At 41.4% G+C, this 18,903-nt stretch overlaps 1 protein-coding gene across 1 annotated transcript; it reads left to right on the top strand.

Annotated features, from left to right (window-relative positions):
• The first annotated feature begins 10,424 nt into the window (after nt 1-10,424).
• Nucleotides 10,425-14,969, top strand: LOC119273030. The gene is made up of 2 exons (XM_037554348.1): nt 10,425-10,530; nt 12,743-14,969. The coding sequence occupies exon 2, from the start codon at nt 12,749-12,751 to the stop codon at nt 14,852-14,854; it is 2,106 nt and encodes a 701-aa protein (XP_037410245.1). The 5' UTR covers nt 10,425-10,530; nt 12,743-12,748; the 3' UTR covers nt 14,855-14,969.
• The last annotated feature ends 3,934 nt before the right edge of the window (nt 14,970-18,903 follow it).

Genomic DNA, 18,903 nt, shown 5'->3' with positions numbered 1-18,903 from the left:
GCTACAATATTATCGAGGATTATGGTGGAAGGGGGCACCGCACACGGCTAAGAGAATGATCTTAGAGATCAACTTGTGTGTCTAGGGGTGCCCCCTGCCCCCGTATATAAAGGAGCCAAGGGGGGTGAGGCCGGCCCTAGGAGGAGGCGCGCAGGAGGAGTCCTACTCCTACTGGGAGTAGGACTCCCCTCCCTTTTCCCTAGTTGGATTAGGACTTGGGGGGAGGAGGAGAGGGAAGAAAGGAAAGGGGGGGGGGGCGCCGCCCCCCTCTCCTTGTCCAATTCGGACTTGGGAGGGGGGGAGGGGCGCGCGGTAGCCCCTAGGCCTCCTCTCCTCTTCCTCTACTAGGCCCATTAAGGCCCATTAGGTTACCGGGGGGTTCCGGTAACCTCTCGGTACTCCGGTAAAATGCCGATTTCACCCGGAACACTTCTGATGTCCAAATATAGGCTTCCAATATATCAATATTTATGTCTCGACCATTTCGAGACTCCTCGTCATGTCCGTGATCACATCCGGGACTCCGAACTAACTTCGGTACATCAAAACTCATAAACTCATAATATAACTGTCATCGAAACCTTAAGCGTAAGGACCCTACCGGTTCGAGAACAATGTAGACAAGACCGAGACACATCTCCGGTCAATAACCAATAGCGGAACCTGAATGCTCATATTGGCTCCCACATATTCTACGAAGATCTTTATCAATCAGACCGCATAACAACATACGTTGTTCCCTTTGTCATGGGTATGTTACTTGCCCGAGATTCGATCGTCGGTATCTCAATACCTAGTTCAATCTCGTTATCGGCAAGTCTCTTTACTCGTTTCGTAATACATCATCTTGCAACTAACTCATTAGTTGCAATGCTTGCAAGGCTTATGTGACGTGCATTACCGAGAGGGCCTAGAGATACCTCTCCGACAATCGGAGTGACAAATCCTAATCTCGAAATACACCAACCCAACATTCACCTTTGGAGACACCTGTAGAGCTCCTTTATAATCACCCAGTTACGTTGTGACATTTGGTAGCACACAAAGTGTTCCTCCAGCAAACGGGAGTTGCATAATCTCATAGTCGTAGGAACATGTATAAGTCATGAAGAAAGCAATATCAACATACTAAACGATCGAGTGCTAAGCTAACGGAATGGGTCAAGTCAATTACATCATTCTCCTAATGATGCGATCCCGTTAATCAAATAACAACTCTTTGTCTATGGTTAGGAAACATAATCATCTTTGATTAACGAGCTAGTCAAGTAGAGGCATACTAGTGACACTCTGTTTGTCTATGTATTCACACATGTATTATGTTTCCGGTTAATACAATTCTAGCATGAATAATAAACATTTATCATGAAATAAGGAAATAAATAATAACTTTATTATTGCCTCTAGGGCATATTTCCTTCAGTCTCTCTACAATTGCCATGTCAAATTTTACAATAGCAAATATTTTTTCTTCAGCCATCTATGTGATCTTCTTTTCAAATTCTATGTCTCTTTTGCCATGTCACCAATACATTTTTTTCATCTCATTGCCATGACCTATATAGATTTTACTTACACCATGGCAATCTACTATTTATACCATGGAAATTCTCGATTTTTTTGTATTCACCATGGCATTTTTACTATACAGTCCAGGGCAAAATCACTCTAACATGGTACTTTCATTTTGTAGAATACCATGGCAAATATTGATCATGTGGCAAATTTATCTAACTAGTCGTTATTTAGACATTAGCTTAGTGGAATTTCGATAACATTGCTTATACATAGAGAAATGGAACTAATTAAAGACAACAGTTTGTTATGGAAATAATAAATTCATATGTAACATTCCCAAGAAGTGCACGCAATATTCCAAATCAAATGAATAGACAAAACTTATTTGTACATCTTTAAATTATGTTCATAATGATAAAATGCCTATGTGTATATAATCACGCCATTATCCCAAACAGCTAAAAAAATGATCACATGATACGTTGCAGAACACATGATTTCCTCATCGTACTCGTCCTATATTAACCCTGGTTCAATTGTCAAAAGATAACGTCTCTGTGTTTTCATCCAAATAAATTTACTAATGTACACTATTGTACCTTTGAAAGTGGTAAGTATGAAAAGAAATCAGGACCATAAAACTGATATAGTATTCTATGAAACTCAATTCAATTATCAAAAGCTTTAGTACAAAAAAATGTACACAAACTTTGCAGAGACGTGTCCACATAAATCATCTCCTCACGAAATCCACCTGCCAACTAAATTATTTCCCTGAACTCGGATATCAAGTGGATTGTAAAAGTTTTTTGTTTTGTTTTGAGAAACATCTATAAGGAACTAAAAATGTAATAGTAATTTGATAAGAGATTTTGTTCTTTTCAACATGCACCCAAACACATGTAATATTTTATTAGAGAAATATAGAAAATATCCTGGATGTACTGAATATGTCTGTGTAAGGATAAATGCCACCTTGCTTTGTAATTTCAAGAAATGATAGTCTAAAGCAGAGTTAAATGAAAGCGTACAAAGAGACACCATCTCGAAAGATAATGGCACCCAAGTATACAAAGAGACACCATCTGCTGTCATAATAAGTTTGCGGTGCAAAGTTGATAATTCCTGCCAAGCAAGGTCTAATTAGTAGTTGTGGAGTAATTATTGAGAATAGAAAAGGTAATAAGTACTTGTTGGCTAGGCATACAATTTTCCAATTGTGATTGAGGTGTAGTAAGATATTTCGCACGACAAAAGAGGGGACAATACAATCATATTAGAAGAGCAGCGAAGAAACAGGTATTGCACAGAATGTTCGGAAGAACATATCCTTATAATATTAGAAGAGCATGGTACAATAACCTTGGAATGCTTTCCTGATGAAAAAAAATACCCCTCTTTGCAACAAGAAATCTGTTACTTGGAACATTGTAGAACAACCAAATATATGAGATTAGACTACCAACTTGGCCAAAAAAAACTATGGTAAAGTATGCAGTATTACTTGAGGAAACATAATACATTTTGAAGACTAATTTTCTACATTAGGCTACAACGGCACTGATTATATCTTAGATCTGACAGCCTTATTAGATTCTGGACTCTAAAAATGCTAAAAAAACATTAACCAAACTATCAACCTGCCCGTACTGGATCAAATAGAAAGGAGAAATTTCTTGGAGAACTTGCACTTGTTGACATGGGTAGGTGGGCAGATTGCATTACGTCCCTCACAACTTTTACATCGGGAAGATCTGATCAATGTTAACATGTAGAAACAAACTTGAAATTCTGCCGATCTTGTTTCACACGTGATATAACCTTTTATTCATGTACCATTCCCCCGGGCGGCCGACACCCTTTGCTGCAAGATCAAGAAACTCAATTTCAATGATATTGAACATCCTTAAATATATTTTGTAAATCTTATTCACATTATGTAGACTGTCCTAGACTAATCATGAAAACTTGAATTGTTCACTAATTTACAACAAAGAAAATAGACCCACCAGCGTGCAAGCTGCTCACCTGAGATCATGTATATTCTCTGCTTTAGGATAGGCTCAGAGTTCATGAGACACATCTGACTTGCGCCTGCAGAAGCCTTCCCAGAGACACGTCCTATGTAGCTCCACGCCTCTTTGTCACAATGGTCACATTGCATGGGGCATGGGCCATGCAATTGCCTTCTGCTAGCGGGGGATGGCAAGTGACTACGTCTTGCTGCTCCTATCCGGGGCACCACGGCAACTCTGGGCGCCTGAGCAGGCTACGTGCAGGCGTGCATCATCATCATGAAGCAAAACAATAAGCGATCCTCGTCTCTACGTTTCATCCGTATAGCACGAACTAATCGAAGGCAGGCCTGGCAGGCGGTATGATAGGAGATCGTTTTGTTTTTCTATATTAAGAAAAAAAAAAAGGAGCTATGGACGATATAGGAGTCCTGTGGCACGGAGAGATGGACGATAGGAGTCGTGCTGCACATGGATACTAAGAGTTATGCGTTCATCCTACAATTTCTTTTACCACGTTCATCCAACAATTTAAGATAGATCGAGGGTTAACCGGATGGAATTTTTGTACGTCTCATAGTTTTTGTTCAGTTTAGATAATTCTGTCGCTGAAGGAAGATTAGGGTGAAAGGAGTCCTATGGGTTAATCTCTACCATAATAAATTGGTCCCACCAAATAAACGACTTCTAATTACTGATTAACGTGGGAATTTTTTGGAAGTCTAGAATTAGTATAGGTATAGATAGATAGATAGATAGATAGATAGATAGATAGATAGATAGATAGATAGATTTTGCATGGTAAAACCCCTAATTTTTTCATGTTTTTAGTAATCGAAATTCCTAATTTTTTTGCCATGATGTCTACTTTTTAAGAGCATGATGACGCATATTCATGTATGCATCATGGTAACTTTTATACACGATTACCAAGATCTTTTTACTCAACATTGTGGCAACTTAGTGTCATTGTATTTGTTGCATACATTTTTGCCATTTTTGTTGTTGTACAGTATTATAGTATCATGGCCAAAGCACTATTATTATGTGCTACAAACGATTTTCCATGTCCAACATTATTTACGTTATAAATTTTATGACAATATTTATTACGGTGCATACATATCAATTTTTCTGCCATGGTACAAATAAGTTAGCCTTGGTAGAAAACAAATAAAGTTGCCCTGTTAGAGAAAAAAACTAAAATACAAATGGACTCTTTAGTAAATTGCCATGACACGCGAAAGTAAATTGCCCTGGCCTATGCATAAATTTTGTCGTGATACAAAAAAAGAAAATGTCATAGTGCATGAATTTTGCCGTGGTAAAAAAAAGTATTTTTGCCATGTCCCATGAAACACGTTTACCATGGTAAAAAAATGATTTTTTTTCCATTGTCCACGAGGTAAATTTGCCATGGTCTAAAAATAATTTTACCATGAAATTTTTTTACGGAATTTTATAAATACTGCATGGCAAATAGTCACAAAATTTCCATAATTATCTTAGGGAGTTTTGTAATTAGCCGTAAGGCAAATTTAAAAGAACTTTTAAGCGTATTTTTGTTTTTTCTTCTTGCATGTTTTTAAGTTATGGAAACTTTCTGTTTTCTCATGCACGTGTTGTAAAATTTCTTGCATGACAATTTGTGTTCCGGCAATTTTACGTGTTCTCCCTATGGCAATTTCCACACATCCTTTGTTGTGCCATTGGGGGAGGTGGGGTGGGGGAGAGGGTTAAACTCGCGATTTTTTTGATTATGTAGCATGCCAGTTTTTCCCTTTTGCATCACATCATTTTATTGTTGTAATCACTATGGAAAATTACATAGGAATTTGTGTACCTACTTCACATGGAAAAGTTTTGAAATTTTTATTTTCTACAATCATGGCAAATTAGTAGTATTATATGTTGTTTTTTTACAATCATGTGGCAATTTCCTGGCATATATATATATATATATATATATATATAAATATATATATATATATATATCAAATTTGTGTGCTATTTTCTCTATCCTTTTAATGTGTTTTGTGTTTTTCCTTTGTTTTTTTAGACACTCTCGCCAAGCTTTATTTATGTAACCACAATGTTTACAGGTACAAAAAAAAGATCACCGGGCTGGCTAAACCAGACATGGCAGCCAAACCTAAAGTTAAAGCATGCTTAGCGAGAATGTAAGCCTCGGTATTTGAGGCTCTATACTCGTGGATTATACTACAGGAAGTAAACACAGACGAATGATCTCTAATTTCATGTAAGATTGCTCCATATTCCGCCAATGATCCCTGTTTAACTCCGTCCACCACTATCTTGCAGTCCAAAGCCACGTGAATCTTTTGCACGTAAAGATCGTCTGCCAAAGCTAAAGCTTCTCTAACAACCATTGCCTCAAGAGTTTCCGGTGAAATATTCCTGACGCTTACACAAGATGCTCCCTTTTAAAGTACCTCCTAAATCGCGGCATAATGCAGCGACAGCGCCATAACTCCCATTCCTAATTACTGCAACATCAGTGTTGAACTTTACATGGTTCTCCGGTGGCTCTACCCACGCTGATGACCGCGTCGGCTGAGACCTGGCTCGTCCAGTATTCGGCTTCGCTAGTACCTCTAGATCAGCCAGAAAAGAGTTAATGAAACAGTGTGTGGACAACGGATTTTGGAAGATCTCGTCGTGTATCGCTTGCCGCCTGGCTTTCCAAATTGCCCACAGGGAGACCACCATCCTTGTGAACTCATTTTTAGCAAGAGTTTCATGCATCAAAAACAGCCAGTCCTTCGCATCCAACTCCAGGTTTGCACACATATGTTCAACCACTTCTTCTGGAGCTAGAGCCCATACACTTCTAGCCATCGTATAATTGATAAGTGCATGTCTCCAACTGTCTGTTGCCGAGGACATAGAACAAACCAATGATGGTGACATATTCCGATGGTTTAATTAAGTCGGTTGTTGGTAGTGAGTTCTGACAAAGTCTCCACATGAAGTTTTTTTAGTTTGGACGGGATCTTGATCTGCCACAATTCTGTCCACTTCTCCTCGGCTTTGGCATCAGAAGGACCTTCTACATTATCTAGCCAGTTTTTCCTTTGTAACTTGTCTTGACCATCATCTTGTAAACTGAACTAACAAAAAATTTCCCCAGCTCCCCATGCCCAAAAGTCATCAATTTTGTGTTTTTCCTGGCACTAGTAGTGTTACGTGGCAAATTTTGGCCCATATTTTCTGAATGGAAGGGTACTTATTGGACGCCCGAACCTAGGCCTTTTCTTGGCCAATCTTATTTATAGTCGCACGCGAGCGTGAAGTTTGACGTGAAGGATCCTATGTGACGCACGTTGCGTCAAGTCATATTTAAGAATATTTCACAGTTTTAAAAAATGTCTTGATTTCATAAAAACTGTTCATGTTTTAAAAAAATTGAAAAATTTAAAAATGTTTTCTTTTTAAAAAAAATTCTGAGTTTAAAAAATGTTCTTGTTTCAAAAATGGTTGTTGGTTTCCAAAGATATCCGCGTTTCCAAATTTCTGTTCAGAGTCTCAAAAACTGTTCCCTTTAACAAAAAAATGTTCACATATCCAAAAGTGTTCGTGATTTTCAAAAAAAAGTTCAGTTTATCAAAAATTTGATCACATATTCAAAAAATGTTTGAGTTTTTTATTTTTCTTCTCAAATTTGAAAAGTGATTGCTTTTTAAGAAGAAATACTTTATCAAAATAATGTTTGCTTTCGGAATTTGACAAAATGTTCGGATCTGCATTACCATAGTATATCAAGAAAACTTATCTATCCCGTTGGCTAGGCTTGTGCGTGAGCAATAGATGGCCCGTTGTTCGATCCCTCCCTTGAGAACTATTTTTTGGGATTTTTCACTGTCTTAACTTGATCTTTTCTGAAAATTGTCGCTGAAAAGGGTCCCATATATTTGTCTTACCTCACAATTAGACCAACTAATCGGGCAAGATTGATAGTAGCTTGCCGGATGTTCCGCAAGCAGTGATGTTCTGCTTTGGCTTGCTAGCCGGATCCTTGTTTTGCTTGCTCACTGGATGGCACCATTCTTGGGCAGGAAGGGGATAGGGTTCCCCTCTTTTGCTAGCAGCATCTTGATGCAGTGGCTCGGGCACGAAGCCTATCTATATGGGCTCGATCTGCTTCCAGTAAGGTTGCTTCATCTTTCCCGCTGTTCATTTGTTCGGTGTTAGTGCCCTTGTTCGGTTTTTCCTCTTGGTGGTTGTAGCAGTGATCTGCGGTGTGGCAATTCGCCTGGCAATCCTCGTGCAGCGCTGTGTCGGATTGAGAATCTCCCACGGTGCCCGGAATTGTGTCCAATCCTTGCTCTAGGGTGAGCTTTGCCATCTTCGAGCGGTCCGGCGCCTTTTGAGCCAAGGCGAGGGCAAGGGTCCCTTCTGGATTTGGAGAGGAGCGGATCGAACAAGGTGCCACCTTTTGGTGTAGTTGAGGGTGCTGTTGGGAATCGTTGCATGGAAAACAAAAAAAATTCTATGCACACGCAATGATCTATCCAAGGAGATGCATAGCGACGAGGGGGAGAGTGTGTCTACGTGCCCTCGTAGAACGTACGGCACCTCCGAGTTCTGCACACGTTCATCTCGGTGACGTCCCTCGCCTTCTTGATCCAGCAAGTTGTCGAGATAGTAGATGAGTTCCTTCAGCATGACGGCATGGTGACGGTGATGGTGAAGTGATCCGCGCAGGTCTTCGCCTAAGCACTATGAAGATATGACCATGGGAGTAAACGGTGGAGGGGCGCCGCACCACGGCTAGGCAATTGTCTTGGGTGTGCTAGCCCCCCCCCCCCCCACACACACACACACATATAGGTGGGAGAGAGAGGGGAGGCAGCCAGGGCGCGCCCCAAGTAGGATCTGAATCCTACTTGGGGTTTTCCCAAGTGGCGCCCCCTGTCTTATTTCACCGGAGAAGAAAGGAAAGGGGGAAGAGAGAAAGGAAGGGGGGGCGAACCCCCTTTTTCTTTCTCCCAATTCGGCCTCCTGCTATAGGGGGGGGGGCGCCACCCCTTCTGGGTGGTGTGCTCCCCTCTCATGGCCCATATGGCCCATATATTTCTCCCGGGGGTTCCGGTAACCCCTCCGGTACTTTGATAAATACCCGATACACTCCGAAACACTTCCAGTGTCCGAATACTATCGTCCTATATATCAATATTTACCTCTCGACTATTTTGAGACTCCTCATCATGTCCGTGATCTCATCCGGGACTCCAAACACATAACTCATATAATACAATATCGTCATCGAACGTTAAGCGTGCGGACCCTACGGGTTCGAGAACTATGTAGACATGACCGAGACACCTCTTCTACGGTCAATAACCAAAAGCGAAACCTGGATGCTCATATTGGCTCCTACACATTCTACGAATATCTTTATCGGCCGAACCGTTATGACATCATACGTAATTCCCTTTGTCCATCGGTATGTTACTCGCCCGAGATTCGATTGTCGGTATCTTCATACCTAGTTCAGTCTCGTTACTGGCAAGTCTCTGTACTCGTTCCATAATACATCATCCTGTAACTAACTCATTAGTCACTTTGCTTGCAAGACTTCTTATGATGTGCATTATCGAGAGGCCCCAGAGATACCTCTCCGATATTCGGAGTGACAAATCCTAATCTTGATATATGCCAACTCAACAAACACCTTCGGAGATACCTATAGAGCATCTTTATAATCACACAGTTACATTGTGACGTTTGATAGCACACAATGCATTCCTCCGGTATCCGGGAGTTGCATACTCTCATAGTCAAAGGAATATGTATTTGATATGAAGAAAGCAATAGCAATAAAACTGAATGATCAATATTCTAAGCTAACGGATGGGTCTTGTCCATCACATCATTCTCCTAATGATGTGATCCCATTATCAAATGACAACTCATCCCATTGTTAGAAAACCTTAACCATTTTTTTTATCAACGAGCGAGTCAAATAGAGGCTCACTAGGGACACAATATTTGTCTATATATTCATACATGTATTTAGGTTTCCGGTTAATACAATTCTAGAATGAATAATAAACATTTATTATGAATAAGGGAATATAAAATAACAACTTTATTCTAGGACATATTTCCTTCAGGTGCGACCATCGCTGGACTTTGGCTCCATAGGAAGAACCTTTCCGTTTGCTCATCTTGATCTACTTCACATGAAGGACTCCATCGACTCCTAGCTAGTGCTTAGTTTGCTTTTATCTTTATAGGGCTTGTAGTCTTTCGTGCTTGTAAGCTGCTTCGGCAACACTTTGTATCTGCTGTTTTTTCTTTTCTGTTCTTGTCAGCGGCTGTTCACAGTTGTTAACTATTTATATCGATGGCCTTGTGTAATCCTTGATCGATTGATGACTTTGTTAATTCAAAGCCAAGCTTTCCTGAAGCCTTCGTTCTAAAAAAAAGAAACTGATAGCAGCTGCAGCTGCATTGAGTGCCACTGCTTGCCGGCAGCGCCGATATTATGGCCACCACCTGGATCTGGTAGGCGGGCAGGTCGCACTCGCACGTGGCGTGCAACACCCAAGATCAGGACTGCCCGTCGTCATAGGCGAGGGTTTGGGGCGAAGGGACATGCATGGATACACAGTGACAGATAGAGGAGACAGGGAATAGCTACGTGTGAGCAGGAAGCGAGTGAGTGATAAGAGATAGGCACGGAGGGAGGAAGCAGGGCAGGATGCCTCTGTGGCCACTCGCCCGTCATAGGTGTGGTGCGCGTCGCAGCGACGCGCTGTACTGGACGACAAGGGCGACGACTTGGAGATGGACGACCCCCTCGCCGCACCTGCCAATATAGCCTCCTTGGTCCTTGCCAGCAAGCCTGCGTGCTTCCCTCCCACTGTTAAAACTGCTCTTAATTAATTCCTTGCTAGCCCAAAAGACAGGATTGGACGCGCATGCGCGCTAGCTGCAGCCTGCAGGACGGAGACGAAGCCCGGCCGCTACGGTAATATATATACTGTTGCTCATTCGTTTGGTGCTCCGTTTTGAAGTTATGCTTGTCTACTAGTCAGTTCCATCACGTCACATTATGCAATTGGTATCTTCTATATCTAAATAGCTAACCCCCATTAAGCTATTTCGCTCAACATGTAAGTATGCCATCTCATCGTTCAACAAGCATGGAGAAAGACCCGCCACAACATGCAACCATACATAATAAAAAGGCACCTCAACATGCAAACATGCATGAGAATTTAGATACTATCATGTTATTTATATTAATACAATTAATAACCAAACACCGCAAATCATTTTTTTAGTTTTAATTCTCATATTATTTCATACATATTCATGTTTCATACCACCAATTCTCACTGAATATATATTTACATTATACAATTAATATCCAAACACCACAAACCATTTCTTTTTGTTTTAGTTCTCATATTATTACTATGCATATACATGTTTCATACAACTAATTCTCGCTGAATATATTGCAAAACATTTCTGCAACAACGTGCGAGGTATCATCTAATATAAGTAGAGACTAAGACTTTCTTATATGTCCAACTTAATGCTAGAAAACACAAAAACTAAGGTGGTTCAGAATAAGTTAATGCTAAGAAACACAAAACGTAAGGCGGCTTAGAACTACAGCAATCTAAAATAAAATAGGTAGTGTGCTTATGTTCATCATCCGCCAATGACTTTTCTAGACTTCTAGAGTGGCAACTAACTAGTAACTACTTTGTCCGTTTTATAATATAATAAAATAGGTAGTGTGCTTAAAACCTGTTCTTATATTATGGGACGAAAAGAGTAGATCTCAACACTTACTTGCCAAAGCCGCACCATCCACACCGTCCTGCCGAAAAACAGCATGGGTAAAGCAACGAAGCACCCAAGCGCGATGCTGGCCTTAACCTTTGGCCCACAGTCGTGCATGGGGCAGGACTTTGTGATGCTGTAGGCGAAGTTAACGCTCGCCGAAATACTCGCTGGTTCGAGTTCAAGGTTGCGCCAGTGGAGATCGTGCGCTAGTTTGAGTTCTAGGTCACCGGAATTCAGAGCACAAGAATCTAGTATGAGGTTGGCCACCGCCGATGCAATATGTGCGAGTAGCACCTGCAGTATTTATGGCGGTGGCTGTGGCGGCTGCGGCGGCTGCGGCGGCCGCGACTAGCACTAGCTGCACCCACGAGCTCGCGCGCGAGCGGCTGGGCGTGTGCTCGCCGGATACGGCGGCTGGCGGCTGCCATGCTGGCCGGATTGAGGAGCTGCGATGACGTCCTGGTGCCGTGGTGGCACTTGGTGCTCCCGATGGGGTCAAAGAGCGGACTTTTTTTTGTCACGGACATGAAGTGAAGATTGGTCAAAGAGGAAGCTAATGTGCGAGTCCCACATCCATTTTAAGCCTAGTCATAGTTGAAAGTAACTTAGATAGGTAATATGCATATATTTTTAGTCTATTTTATTATCTTCATTGTGAATTCATTTTTTTTTTGGTACGTCATATTACAGTAACATATTTAGGCTAGGCATAGTGGGTGATTTTGAAATTAATAAATATGTTAGATAACTGCCAATTCAAGGGAAGTTCATTGTGCTAATTCCAAACAAAATAACACTCTTGTTAGAGAATAAATAAAACCCAGATCAAAATTCCTAGATTTTCCATCGTCCTAGTTTTTTTTGTGGGGGATCGTCCTAGTTCATTGTACCATGGATCACACGATCTCGTCGCCACAATTGGCTATTATTGACATGCATGCATGTTGACGGGGTGCTTATCAGTTGATTTGTATGCACCAACGTTTAATGTGGTTCAGAAACGGTTACTGCATTCATTCATTGTTATAAGATGTTTTGGTATTTCAATATAAACTACATATAAACTGAAATGAATGAACAAACATATTAAAATGCGTCTATATACATCTGATTCAAAAAAAGTTAAAACATCTTATAATAATGAACGAATGGAATAATTGTTAGTGACATGCATGCCAGTGGAGCCCTTGCCAGTTGTGCATGTCCCCTAAGAATTAGCATTTGATGTAGTTCCAAAATCTTTACAGCCTATATATACACTAAATATGCATCTTCAACATAGAAGTTGGCTTCCTCCCCCCTGCACACCAGTGCTCGTATGCATTTCCCTTTGTCTAACCGGTATATCAAATTCACACTCTCTACCTGAATAACATATGCAGAAGGAAATGAATATAACCATGGAAGCACAAGTATGCAAAAACTACACAGAGCGTTGGGTCAACAAATATGTGGAACCAAGGAAGAGTATAGACCGTGTGGAAGGTTTTGTCATCGTCGCGGCTGTGTTTATGACCGCCCTTGCCATTCTCTCGCCCAGGAGGCGTCAATCTCGGAGCATCATTATAAGATATGGAGTGGGCGGAGTGTTTATATTGTCCTTCCCACTTCTCTCCTACACTGTGGGACTGATGCAGGCCGGGAAAATTAAAAACGAGTTGTACCCGGTTTGGGCAATGTTTCTGGCCATGCTTTTCGGAGGCACCAGCTCAATGTCTGTCCAGAAGCTCGATCAAAACAAGCAACTCATGAAGCTCTACTGTGATTGTATCTTGTTCTCGATGTGCACCGGCACGGTATTAGGTGGTTTTATTTATACATTCGGTATGAAGCATAGTTCCAGTCGCCTTGTTCCTTTCATTGGTTGCTTGTTCGTCGTGGGATATCTATTGGGAATTAAAACGGCTGAGCAGTGGTCTGCTGCATGGTTAGCAAGCAAACCATCATCGAACAATGGCATCAAGTGGCTGGCCCTCTACATGAAGGGTGAGCACAAACTCAGCGCATCCTACGACCCTCGTACCATGCAGGGATACAAGTACCCGATTCTAATCCATGCTGGGGGAGCAAAAGTTGGAGAAAATGCAATCACATTGGATAACATTTGGTGTGACAACATCGGTATCTTGTCATCTTACTATAGAGCTCCTATCCGTCGTCTCAAGGATCTGTGTCTCTCATTCGCACTGTTCCATCTCGTGGTTCGGCGATACTTTGGCTACACTTGTCCTGAATCTGGGCTTGACAAGACTCGTGATCTTGTTCTTGATGGGCTGTTGCAAACAGAACAGGACTATGAAAGAGCATTTCAAGTGATTGAAGCAGAGTTGGCTTTCCTCTACGATTTCTTCTTCACCAAATATGCCTCCATAATGTACAGCAACGAGCTAAGGTATTATGCTCTTTCACTCACCCTCACATTGGTCAGTATAGCGGCTGGTGCACGGTCTCTTAGTGTTTTGAACCGGCACGGTTCTATTTTGGACAGTCGTTTTGTACAAACCAGCACACAAGATGTCCTGGTTACCCTAATAGCATTGGCTGCACTGTCGGTATCTCAGTTCCTGCAGATATGGTCTTACTGTGTCTCTGACTTGGCAAAAATATCCTTTGTTTGTAAGTACGTAGCACATCCATCATGGCAAGGGAACACCCGTATTGAGAAGCTTCTTTTATGTTTTGGACGACCTCACAAGTGGCTTCGCTATTGGCGCAACACTATTGGCCAATACTCGGTTCTTGATTCCTTTAGTTCCAGCTACCGGCATCGGTTGAAACATCTCCTTCCAACTGAGGAAGCAGGCAAGCCTGTGGAGTTGCCAATGCAAGTGAAGAGGGCAGTGGCACGGACTATCAAAAACTCAACAAACGGCCATCTTTCACATGGAACCTCCGCACTGATGAGACACGGCATGAGTGATGAACTATGCGGTGCATGCCAGATCAACGATGAATATACACTGACCGACAGCATACTGGCATGGCATGTCGCGACTAGCTTCTGTGAGATCTCGGATACAATCAAACGCCCACACGATGTGCACCCGAATCAAGTTGTCGCCACTATCTTGTCCAAGTATTGTACCTACTTGGTCGCCTTTGCACCAACGTTGCTTCCAGGCAGTGCGCCAGAAACAAAGTGTGCTCTCGATGAGATAGTAAAAGAAGCCAAAGAAATGCTGCATGATCTCGTATCTCCAAGGGAAAAGTATGAAAAGCTTAGTGAACTAGAGTATGTCGTAGGTGGTGGAAGAAAATTGTTCACCTATGGTGCTGTGCTGGGGAAAGCGCTGGAGAGCATGGACAATCATGCGAACCGGTGGGACCTACTGGCAGATTTCTGGGCCGAGATGATGGTGTATATTGCCCCATCTAACAATGTAGCTGGTCACATAGAACTTCTTGCGGAAGGAGGCGAGTTTGTGACTCACGTCTGGGCTTTGCTCATGCATGCTGGTATCCTTGAGCGTCCCACTACTACAATAATCCCCTAGACCAAGGTCTCAAGGCGAGGCTGCAAGGAGCTACACTCAGTCTTTAAGGCTTTGCGTTTATGATGACTTTGCGCTTGTTGGTTTGGTGTAATATTGTGATTATGTGTTGTATTTCCTGTCTGAAACTCTATAATCTGGTGCACGCTTGTACTACTAATGATACCCTGTGGATTGGTTATGTATGTACCATGGGTCTGTTGCAGCCGGCTGGAGCAGGATTTGATTTTGTTGCTTTGGTAGCACAGCACCTCGTGGGGTTTTCATATGAACTTGCTTTGTTGGGGGCTTGGTTGTTTTGGTCGCACTAGGGATAAGGTTTCTTTCATATAGCAGGCAAACTGTTTAATGATTGTATCCCTGGAATCAGATGTTTTGTGCTCAGGCTAGTTGCTCCCATTTTGAACTCACTCACCATACAGTTGAATTCAAAACGGTAAGCAGAGTCATTGTTCTTCATAAAAGAAAAAGAGTACATACAGGCTTAAGCTACGTTAGGGATGTAAACTGGGTCCTATTTAAGCCCACTTATGATCTATCGAGCTAGCAAAAACTAACTACACGTGATTTGTGGACAGCGTTTATTGCATCATTTACATCCCTAAGCTAACTCCTCTTCTTAGCAGTACCAACACACATGGACTGTTTGGAAGCTCAGGCACACAATGCGAATGTCTTAATGGTTGTGCGGCGCTCAGGGTAGCAAATCTTGGCGATAGAGTGTCACGACCTGGGTCCTGGGCTGGTAACAGGAGTAGTAGCGGGTCGACTGTTTGGGCCTGCAAGCCTATTTTTATGTCTGGCTTGGCCCATGTATTGAACCTGTGTGTTGCCTGAGAAGAGGGAGCAACTAGTTAACGAGCGCTCCTTCGGGAGCCTCGTAACGATCAGCGCCACTTGGCGTGCTCAGCCATTTGCCACGTGTCACGCTCTGAACGCTCCTTTCGGATTTTGTTTTTTTTTTATTTTTCCGCACGTGTTTTCAGCTTTTTGAACGGTTTTTTTTCAGGGGGTTTTCGACGTTTTGGTTTTCCCCCGGTCTTTCTTAGCTTTTCGAACAAAAACAATTTCGAAAAAAAAAATTACGCGAAAAAACGCGTTTTCTTTTTTTTCCCCTTTCGCGAAAGTCACGGTTTTTCTTCCGCGAGAGGCACGGTTGTGCTTTAGCGGGAGTCACGACCGTGCCTTTCGGAAACGAAAAAAAACATGTTTTCTGTTTTTTTTCGCGAGAGTCACGGTTTTGCTTCCACGAAAGGCACGGTTGTGCTTTCACGAGAGTCACGGCCGTGCCTCTTGGAAAGGGAAAAACAAACGTGTTTTCTGTTTTTTTTTCTTTCGGGAGAGTCACGGTTTTGCCTCCGCGAGAGGCACGATTGTGCTTTCGCGAAAGTCACGGCCGTGCCTCTCGGAAAGGGAAAAAAATACGCGTTTTCTGTCTTTTTTTCTTTCGGAGAGTCACGGTTTTGCTGTCGCGAGAGGCACGGTTGTGCTTTCGCGAGAGTCACGGCCGTGCCTCTTTCGGAAAGGGAAAAAAACCATGCTCCTGGTCCGGTTTTTTCATCCGGTTTTTGTCATGAAAAAAAAAGTTCGTCAAAACCTATCAACATGGGATCTAGTTTTGAAGATCTCAACGCGAGAAATCCAACGGTGAAAACGGTTCGAGATTTGGACGCACGGTTTAAGAGATAAAACGTTTTGAATAAACAAATCTACGAAAAAAGGGAAAACTCCCAGGTTGCGACAAGTGGCGCGCTGCATGTGTGCCACTTGTCGCGACATGGGGAAGTGGAGTGCTCTTTGCAACGAGTACTCCTTAATTAGTGATTTTGCTGAGAAGAGGCATCAATGATGGGAATTCCCTATTGGACGCACATTGCCTCAAACTGTCGACCGATCGCACAGGGATATGACTAGCGAGCGATTTTGCGCTGGCCCTTTAGCGTCTATAGGTTCCGGTTTTGAGAATCTTCTAGAGCGTTCCCAGCTACTCCCTCCGTCCTATAATGTAAGACGTCTTTTGACTCTAGTGTAATGTCAAAAAATGTCATACATTATGGGACGGAAGAAGTAGTTCTTACTGGTTTTAGGAACCATCTAGAAGGTTCCTGAACTGGCATTTTCATTTTCTTTTTTACTCTTTCTGTTTTTTCTTCTTCCTTTTTCTGGTACTTTTTTCTTTTATTTTTGTTACTTTCTTGTTTTCTTTCAGTTTTCCTTTTCAAGTTAATTTCTCTTTTCAACAAATTTTCTTTCTTTGGTTTTTTATTTCTTTTCCTTTTCTTCTATCTCTTTCAATCTTTTTTCAAAATATTTAAGTTTTGTTTATGTTTCCAAAAAATGTTCAGTTTTCGAAAATATGTTCTCAAAATTCAAAATTGTTCAAAACTTTCGAAATTCAGAAAATATACCAGATTTCAATTTTTTGTTCACGCTTCCAAATTTGTTCGGGCTTTTTCAAAATTGCTCCCTGTTTCAAAATTCGTTCCCAAGATTCAAAAAATGTTAGTGCTTTAGAGAATTGTTCGTGCTTTGAAATTTATTCTCCGTTTCTAAATTTGTTCTCAAGATTAAAACAATGTTCGTGCTTTGAAATTTATTCTCCGTTTCTAAATTTGTTCTCAAGATTAAAACAATGTTCGTGCTTTAAAAATTGTTCACAAATTCCAGGACATTCTTGTTTTCAAAAAATGATTAGTTTCCAAAAAGATGTTCTCAAAATTCAAAAATTGATCTCATTACACAAACAAGAGCAAAACTTTCGAAAGTCAGAAAATGTACTGGATTTCAATTTTTTGTTCACCTATTCAAAACAAATTCACGCTTCCAAATTTGTTCGGGATTTTTCAAAATTGTTCTCCATTTCAAAATTCGTTCACAAAATTCAAAACATGTTCGTTCTTTGAAATTTGTTCTCCAAATTTGTACACAAATTCAAAACTTTCCAGTTTTGAAAATTTGTTCCCAAATTCAAAAATTGTTCGGAGTGTAAAAAAATGTCCATGTTGTTCAAGATTTGTTCACAAATTCATAAAATGTTCCTATTTTGAAAAATATGTTCTCAAAGTCGAAATTGTTCACTGTTTTTCAAACTTGTTCGTAATTGTCATAAATTGATTGGTATTAAAAAACGGTTCCTGTTTTTCAAGATTTGTTCAGAAATTCAAAAAATGTTCATACTTTAAATTTCGTTCACAAATTCAAATATTTTTCACATTTTGTAAAAAAAGGTTCCTGTTTATCAAATTTTGTACACATCTTCAAAAATCAATCCCATTTTACAAATTTGGTTAAAAATTCCAAAAAATACACAACTTGTCAAACTCGCGCGTGCTTGGTGAAAACGTTCGTCATTTAAAAAAATGTTTATTTAGTATTTTCAAGAAATGACTAAAAAAGAGAAAATAACCCGATCAGGCGATTTGGCTAGTGTTAAAGCGTTTGCGTTGTCTTTGTACCAGTAAGAGTAGTAAGTCACAGTGGCTGGGTACCTGTCTTTTAGGAACAGCGATCGCGAGATCGAATCTTGCTTTGACTCTCTCTAGTTACCTATTTTTTTACAATTCTTCCAAGCTCATGCGCGGGCCGGCCCAGTCGGAGTACTGCGTATGCGAAGCCCCGACTTCCTGCCGCATAATGCATGGCTGCATGGCTCTACTTTTCCCTCCTCCTTGATTTCTCTTTTGATTTGTATTCCCATTGTATCCAAATTATGACCGGAATCCCCTGTGCGTGACGCCAGTGGCAAGGATCGTAACATCCAGACAGGAGGCTTTGCATGGAGTGGAGGGCGCTGCCTGTTGTACTGACCTGTTCTGTGCAGAAGTTGTTGCCTGATTGCTCCAGCTCAGTCAATTGACAATTTGAAATGTTGCGCATTTTAATATAACCGAGGAGTTGACACCTTCGTTAGCAGCCTCCCTCAAAACATGATGTAACAATTTCTTAATTAGTATTCACGGATCAGACCATTGACGGTTGCTCGGAGCTAGCGATTTGTTTTCTGTTTCTTTGTAGAGTACGCCGTTGTCAAAGCAGTCTGCTTCAGGAAATGA

This window comes from Triticum dicoccoides, chromosome 3A (genome assembly GCF_002162155.2).
Source record: "Triticum dicoccoides isolate Atlit2015 ecotype Zavitan chromosome 3A, WEW_v2.0, whole genome shotgun sequence".
NCBI classification, from domain to species: domain Eukaryota; kingdom Viridiplantae; phylum Streptophyta; class Magnoliopsida; order Poales; family Poaceae; genus Triticum; species Triticum dicoccoides.
The sequence above is the reverse complement of the archived record's forward strand: the minus strand, read 5'-3'. Positions and strand labels throughout refer to the sequence as shown.